Genomic DNA, 8,274 nt, shown 5'->3' on the forward strand with positions numbered 1-8,274 from the left:
CAACACTTATGAAGTGATACAATAACACCATGTTTTAAAGTATACAAAAATCATTTTAAAATTTACGAATGCAATGACGTACCTCACTTGTGCAGGTGATTTTGGTCCCAATACAGGTGTCAATAAAAAAGGTTGGCAACCATAACCGTTATCACCTAAGAGATGATAGTTTTGGTAAATGGGTTTTGTCTGTAGATCAAGACAGACAGTACTATTGCTGAAAATTGTGCACAGCTGCAGGACACCTAGCCACAACATTTCTTATTAACAAGTCTGCATCGCTGATTGTCTGGACATTCAAAGAAAAAAAATCCTTCCGACACCAGAATCTTTCAGCATCTTCTCCACCAGGAGAGAGAATCTTCACATGGGAACAATCTATTGCTCCCAGCACTCCAGGAAAACCAGCTACATCAAAAAAATTTTGAGATGCCTAATGGGGAAAAAATGTCGATGAATATAATATAATTTCAGTTTAATTATTTTGGTGAAGTCTTAGTACTTTCTGTTGCTCTCAATTGTGATTGAGAACTTTTTGCACTATTATGCAGACATATGAAGTGGTTTTTTTTATTTTTGGTTGTAACGTGTTTAAATGGATGTTAAGAATGCTCGTAACAACTTTTATGTCTAATTATAATTGGTGTGTATAGAACAAAATGTAACAATTGTGACCCTTGAAAAACATTACAGAGAGGAGCTTGAAAAGTATAGATCCTAGCCACCCCTGGGCAAATATGAACATGTTTTAATAAAGAGAAATTTGTAAGTTTAAAATCTAATTAGCAACTTAGCCATTGCAGTTGGCGCAAAAGATCATGATAAGGAAATGTCCCTATATTATCCATATATTGGTGATGTTACAATATATTAGAACATAGTTGTTTTGTTTTTCAATTAAATAATGACCTCTTACTTTAACGAAGAGAAATTACAATAAATTGGAAAATTTTACGTATCTGAATATCTTACATATTTACAGTAATATCATGAATTTAAAAAAATTTTTTATAAAATGCATTTCTAAACAAGTACTTATTTTCATAGATATTAATTGCTTTGTAGGTGTAAGCAAGTTGAATAAAATACATTTCACTTACCTCTTCACATTTTTCTCTTGTCTTTGGCAAGGAAATAAATTCCTTGCACAATGATGCAATGACTCTGCAGACAGTAGAGTGGCTCACCTGGAAACAATCTCCAAGGAGAAGCTGAAAGGTTCCGGTGGCATAATAGCGAAGTGCTATTATCACTTGTTCCAAAGGTGACAGGGCATTGTTTAAAGTGGATGAGTGATGTAAATCTTTGTCTACGATCGACACTAATGTTCTAACACTTGCCTTATCCAGGCGAAATCTTTTTTTAAAATTCAACTCATCAAATGGACATATTCTGGCTTTCTCAACATTTCTAGGCTTCCTATTTTCGAGCTTTTCCAAAAACTCTATTTCTTTAAGTAAATTGTAATCTTCCAAAAATACCGACGAAGAAATCGAAGTAAATAAGCAAACACTCGTTTATTGCGCATGCGCGGTTTCTCTGACCGGGAATATCTTTAGGTTAAAGTTACTTAACTCTGGGTTAAAGTAACTCGCAGTTACGTATACGGTGGAATGAGATTTTTAACTCCAACCTGGAGTTGCTCTCATGAAACCTGTTTTGAACTCTGACCGAGGGTTGGGGTCAACGGTGAATACGGGCGTTAGTTACAACAACCTAAGAAAGGGGGAGACGTCAAATCAATGGCGGATCAGTAACTTCCGAAAAGAAAAGGCGAAGACCGAAAAGAAAGGAGCGCGGACGCATAGGACCAGCCCGAAGAAGGCGTCCCAGAGGTGTACTGACTGAAGAAACAAGCGGGGGAAAGAAGAAACTTGTAAAAAATAAAAAACAAATAAACAAGATGGCTAAAACGCCAAAGAGTTACGAATGGGGGAAAGTTAAATAAAATTGGAAGGCGCTTAAAACTAAAAGAAAAGGTAAAAGAAGTAGGTAAAAAGTTAAAATTAATTGTAAAAAAAAATCGTTACATTAAAATTAATACTAGGAAAACAAATTAAAAGGTAATTAGATTAAATTTAAAGATAAAAGTAAATTATAGAAAGCACTGTTTTAAAAAAAAATGTCGCAGATCAAGGATTTGCCGTTCATCATCTTATATGTTCTGAAGGATAAAGTTGAAATTAGACATGGAGAAGTTTTCAAATTATACATTAAACAGTTTGCGGCTACTCGTCATAATCCAAAGCGCGCATCTTCTTGTGATGAATTGGTTGAAAATCGCTTTCGTCGCTTGAAGATAGGATTTCAATTGAATTGTTTTTTGGTACCATAAAGTCAGTAATCAGTTTTTGTGACGACGGTCGACTGGTCAATTGCTTGTAAACATATTGCGACATGCATGATCTCAGCTCTTTTTGGAATTTTAAGCGTCTTTCCGCATAAGTTAAGAAAATGCGTTTCCAAATTTTTCGAAATCTGGATCCCTACACATATTTTATCTGCTGTAATAGATTCCGGTTCTTCTTGTCCATTTTCATAATCTATCAAATTGATAATGTCACTATCATGGACAGTTTGGTCCTCAATCAACCGCCCAGGTCATTATCGCTGAAAGAATCAAAGCCTTGCCGATGTTATGTGCGAGCGCACTAATTTCAGATAATATCGTTGACGCGTTTTCGGTAACGTTTCGATTAATTACACATTCAGGCCAGATCATTTTCCAGCACGAATTTAATATGTGTTGTTTGATTTGTCCAATTGCTGCTATAATATGGTTTATGCAGTCTAAAATTGGAGAATTTTTTCCAAACTTCAGTCAGGCTTAATTTATCGTTCTCTTGCTTTTTCAAAATGTAGCTGAAAGTTAATTTGATATATTGTTTCATAAAATTTGCGATTATGCCCTGATCCAGTGGTTGTATAAGGCTAGTCGTATTTGGTGGTAAGAACACTATTTGTACATTAGGATGTTCTATACAGGGATGACCGGGTGCATTATCTAAAATTAGCAACACTTTAATCGGAAGACCCATCTCTTCCATGTATTTTTCAACTTCTAGTACAAAAGAATCGTTGAACCATGTTGACAGCTGATGTGACCCATGCTTTTTTATTGGTCATGAAGTGTACTGGATATTCAGATAAATTTACACCTTTTAGCGCACGTGGGTGTTAAGCTTTATTTATAATAATTGGTGTTAACATCTTTGCACCAGAGGCATTACTGCAAAGAAGAAGTGTGATTCGATCCTTTGCCGCTTAAAAACCACTTGCAGTTTTCTCCGATTTCGCAATGAATGTTCGGCTGGGCATCTTTTTCCAGAATAACCCAGTCTCATCTTCATTAAATACTTGATCTGGGCAATATCCACCATCATCAATGATGTCCGCTAATACTTTGCGATAATTCATGGCAGCTGTTTCTCTCTTTTTTAAATTATAATCTCTATGCTTATGCTTACCGTCCATGATTCCTCTAGGCCTAAACTATTCTTAATCGTAAAAAAAAGGACTATCAGAAATTTCAGATAACAATACACGACCAAGCTAAGATTCATAGTCACGTGACAAGCGTTCATAGAAATCATTCATATCGATAGACTTTGTCATTTACAATATCGAGTTTCCCATACATATCCATATCGTTTTCACGGAGTTCTATTTTTTATTTTCTCTAATATATGCAAATATAAAGAAATTTTACTCATTTTTATCTTTCTGATAATTATTTTGAACTTCAGAACTAAAATATATTTAATGAGAAGTGTTTTAAGAAAAATACTTTTAAAGTTTCATTGACGGAATTCATTCAATAACTTGCCCACAGTATCTATATTCCTCCGTGTTTAAAATATTGATAGGAACGGCCACGATATAAATCGATGTTTCTGTGCTACTTGGGTTGCGCAGGGCCAGGTTTACCTTTATACCTTTCAACTGTTATGTCTAAATTAATGAGTCGTTTAATATTGTATATTTCTTTAGAATAATCGCAAGCTGGGAGGATTACTAGGAATAGGGGTAAGAGTATTTTATTTCCATCCCTATGTCTATCATCGTTTTGTGTGTTTATTGGGACATTATTGTCCATAGAATCCTCCTTATTATTAGATGGTAAGGAAAGGAATTCATTATCCTCTTGATTGTTTTCATTATCACTGCTTTTATCATTAAATTTTTTAGAAGATCTGTTAAATTCTCCTGATAATCTTCGTTTAGGTTTCGTAATTCTCTTTTTGATATTATCAAGAAGGATTTTTGTGGGGTAGAATGGCTGATTGCCATTGGTTGAACTCTTGGGAGTTTCAGCCCTCTGATTCGCCAACTATCTCTTCGGTGGGCTGGGCTAAGAGTTTTGGTTAGGAATTGGGATTTTTGAAGCGGTATGCGTATTATCAATATTAAATTCTTTTAATTTATTTGTTATTAAGTTCATCGTGATAAGGCTATATATATAAAATATATAAGGCTAAAAATATAAAATAAAATAAAAGCTATAAAAAACGATATAAAATACTGATTACAATGGGAGGAGAAAATATGTACAGTTCTCTACGAAAATTTCTTTGAGAGTTCCCTGTCCGACAAGAGAAAGGTAGTCGCCGTGCTATATCTTGTATTATCCTTAATTAGGTCAAAATTGAAAATATCCTTATAGTCACAGGTGTTGCAATTTAAGGCATTCTTAAAAAATAAAGCACTCTGTTTGACTACTCTCGACTAAAGGACTCGGTTTCTATTTTGATTGACATTGTCCATTTTTAGGTCATCTCTAAGATAATTCATATGATTAAACTACGGAGCCCCAGTGATTTTCCTTTAAAAAAAGATCGAAAGTTATAAGCTTTTTTTTTGTCGTAGCACTCCACGCAGGTGCAGCATAACTAATAATGGGTCTGACACACTGCAAGTATAGTGTACGTTTTGTTTTTAATTTGAGTTTGGAATGATGACCAAGAATGGGTTTTAAAGTTTGGAATGTCCTTTCAGCTTTTCCTGTAACACTTTTAATATGTGATTTTCAATTTAGTTCTTAAAATATAGTAACTCCAAGATATTTTGTTTTATTTACATTGGGTACTTTTTCGCCGAAAAGGTGAACATCTGGGATTTCTGTACTCTTTTTTTCTGTGGTTTTTCTTGATTATAATTTCGGATTTCGATGCATTAATTGCAGTCTTCCAGGTAGAACACCACTTTTCAATTTTTAGTATCTGTTTATTCAGGTTTTGAACAGCTTTTGTTGCAGATAAGGATTTACTGATAATTGCTGTGTCGTCTGCATAGAATGCTGTGATATAATTTTCTTCAAATTTCGATGTGTTTCTAATCACTTTTTAACTCTTTCATAATCACTGGCAATCAAACAGGGTTTGATATTTTCAATCTTGGCTTTCTTAGTAGTGCATTGTTAGATTTCAATAGCATAATTTTTTTCTCAACTTAAATATTAATAGCATTTTTTTCTATAATATTAAGCAGGCTGGTGGCATAATACAAGGCGACATGTCCGGACTATAGGGTGGATCGTCCAACGTCTCCCACTTGAACTTGGCTAGTTCCATGTGTGTGTGACTCTGGAGACGTGTGAACGCGCGTTATCATGGAGCAGAACCACACCCTCCATAAGCAGCCCCGGTCTTGTTCTTAATGAACCTGCGTAGGCGTCGGAGTGTCTCACAGTACATCGAAGTTAATGGTTTTTCTGTGCTCGAGGAATTCCACAAGTAGCGAACTTTGAACGTCGAAAAAGACGGTGAGCAACACCTTGCCTGCTGACGGCACGGCTTTGAACTTTTTAGTAAGTAATTGAAAATGTTCTTGATATTTTTGGCACTTTTGATGTGATCTGTAGGTGTGATTCAGAATATTGTATCATCATTAGTTGATATAGTATCTTGAAATATCTCTTGGTAGCATCTTGTGTCGATTATTGGATTTCACAAATCATATCCAGCAGTAATTCTGTTTACAATCTATATTATATAAAACGCTAATACGTATGTATCAATAAAACCGATGATATTTCTTTTCTCGCGTTGGCAACAGTTTTCATTTTTAATTGATAGGCTTCGGCGCGCAAGAGCACGTAGTGAGCATCATATGTCTAATCGGGTGAATTCTCACCGAATTATCAAAAAAACTTCTCACAAAATTATCTTCATCGAAGCCGATGCTTTACATCCGGCGTTCAGTACTATTTCATATTGTTTTACAACACATGGTTTTAGCCCTCTGGTGGGTAAGACTTTAAAACAAAACTTACAGCAGTTATTTTTCTCAACAACTGAAATTTAGAATAGTGTGATTAAGAAAAATATGTGAACTGTTTGCAATTTCAAATTAATATTAAAATGCACAGGTTTAGAATTTTCTACAGTGAAAAGTTTTCGGAACTTCAGTGTTCAAAAAAGTATACAAAAGCTAGACGTTAAAAGCGTGTCCAATGAGAGAGTAAAGCGAGCATCGGATTGCGAAGCAATCAGAAATGAACTGCGAAAGCAGTTCCGGGGGTTGACTAGCGCCAGCGAGCAGGGGGCGAAGCCTCCTAGTCTCTTATTTTGGGATCCTAATCTACGGATTCCTCAATATTGACTTCTGCAGCATTAGCAAGAATTTCTTCATCTCCACTCAATACTATTTCTTCGTCGCTGCTGATGGTAATTTCTTCGATTGAACGAGGCATCAGTTTTAAAATCTCCTTTACTTACGACTTGGTTTTGCTTTGTTTTTGTTTCGTTTAAAATATGACTAGTATACGTTTACGACTGCTTAGTTCTGTCTGAAATGATAATAAAATCATTAAGCGTTTTTTGCTGCCTATCAGCACAGTAAAAAAAAAGACAAAAACGAGCCCTTTCACTCACAAAAACACTAGCACATTTTTTAAGATAAAACAAAAAACAGTTACGCAACTAATAAAAAATTCACTAAAAATGCAAACCCCATGAACCCCTTAATCCAATTTTTACTGATATGGATCTAAATTTTTTAAGGTAAAATAATAATAAAAACTTCAAGAAATAGCCTCCACTTCAATTTGCACTAAGCAGACTCCACCCTCTGAAAGAGTACATAGGTATTCAAATGAAGTAGAGACATTACCTCACTATAAACATACTTCATTGGCGCATGTATTACTCACCAGTTTATCAGTATCCAGCTCCTTTTCCTCATATTGCTGACAGGTCTACATACTTTAAATTAGATCATTTTCATTTCTCTATGCTTCACCTGCCCTCGGTTATCACACTAAGTACAGAGAATGACTGAACTAATTCATGAGTTTAACCTAAAAATTGAACTATATATCCAAGAATGTGCACGTGTGGGGCAGGTGATACCATGTGAAGAAGATGTTTGGTGTTTCACAAAAGAGAAGGTGAAGACAATATACTCAAAGATTAAAGAGGAGGAGACAGTGCCTAAAAATTTGTTACAGGAGATGCATTTATTGCTGTCTAACTTGAAAAAAGGTATGGACAATTGTCATATCAATCTACCTACTTGTTTTACACAACCGGTTAATCTAACTATTGATCAGGTCAAAATTGTCGTAGAACAACCCTAACTTTTGTAAAAGCTAACGAAAATTCCAGTGTGACTGCTTATAATTTAGGGTGTGTTTTGCATAACTTATATACACTGAGTGGCCAAATTATTATGACCACCTCCGAGTTTTATGCAAATGAGTTATTGCATCACAGCGTTGCCCCTAGAGGGCACGATAACCATAACACGGGAATGCTGGACAAGTGAGTCATCAGTTATACTGTGTTGCTTGCTCAGATATGGGAAAGAAAAGTGATTTAACTGAATTTCAACGTGGAATGATTGTGGGTTCGAGATGTGTCGGAACGTGCATCAGCAAAACGGCTGCACTTGTGAAGTAGAGCAGCAGTTGTTAATGTGTACAAAGAATGGACAATCGAGCAAAAAACCGGATCTCAACGTCAGACTTGTGGTCATCACAGGGTACTGAATGCTCGATCAGAGAGAAGGCTGGCCAGGGTTGTGCAGCGCAATAGGAGAGCAACAGTGCGACAAATTGCAAGTGATCTTAATCAAGGAGCAACTGTGAACGTCTCTGAACGTACTGTTCGACGCACATTGCGCCGTATAGGGTATGGAAGCAGACGACTGAAGGGGTGGTCATAATAATTTGGCCACTCAGTGTATACGGTACTGCATTTTGAAAAGAGAGAAAAAATTGCATATAAGCTGGAAGGCCTTTTTTAACCAAAATCATTTTCACTATAATGAACGTCA

At 35.6% G+C, this 8,274-nt stretch overlaps 1 protein-coding gene across 1 annotated transcript; it reads right to left on the minus strand.

The window, feature by feature from the left end:
- Nucleotides 1-211: 211 nt before the first annotated feature.
- Nucleotides 212-3,474, minus strand: LOC139426741 (putative nuclease HARBI1). The gene is made up of 3 exons (XM_071186571.1): nt 3,358-3,474; nt 1,101-1,430; nt 212-433 (listed from the first exon to the last, which is right to left on the minus strand). Exons 1-3 carry the CDS (start codon nt 3,472-3,474, stop codon nt 212-214), a joined length of 669 nt encoding a protein of 222 aa, XP_071042672.1.
- Between the last annotated feature and the right edge of the window lie 4,800 nt (nt 3,475-8,274).

Source organism: Parasteatoda tepidariorum, chromosome 10, assembly GCF_043381705.1.
Source record: "Parasteatoda tepidariorum isolate YZ-2023 chromosome 10, CAS_Ptep_4.0, whole genome shotgun sequence".
Classification (NCBI taxonomy): Eukaryota; Metazoa; Arthropoda; class Arachnida; order Araneae; family Theridiidae; genus Parasteatoda; species Parasteatoda tepidariorum.

Bases quoted from the DNA above. Each gene is read 5' to 3' on its own strand.
- LOC139426741 (XM_071186571.1), bottom strand. From the start codon at position 3,474: ATGGACGGTAAGCATAAGCATAGAGATTATAATTTAAAAAAGAGAGAA. The intron at 1,431-3,357 runs GTATTTAATGAA...TTTTTGGAAAAG, and splicing joins GTGGATATTGCCCAGATCAA to CTCGAAAATAGGAAGCCTAG. The intron at 434-1,100 runs GTAAGTGAAATG...TTTCCCCATTAG, and splicing joins CAAGAGAAAAATGTGAAGAG to GCATCTCAAAATTTTTTTGA.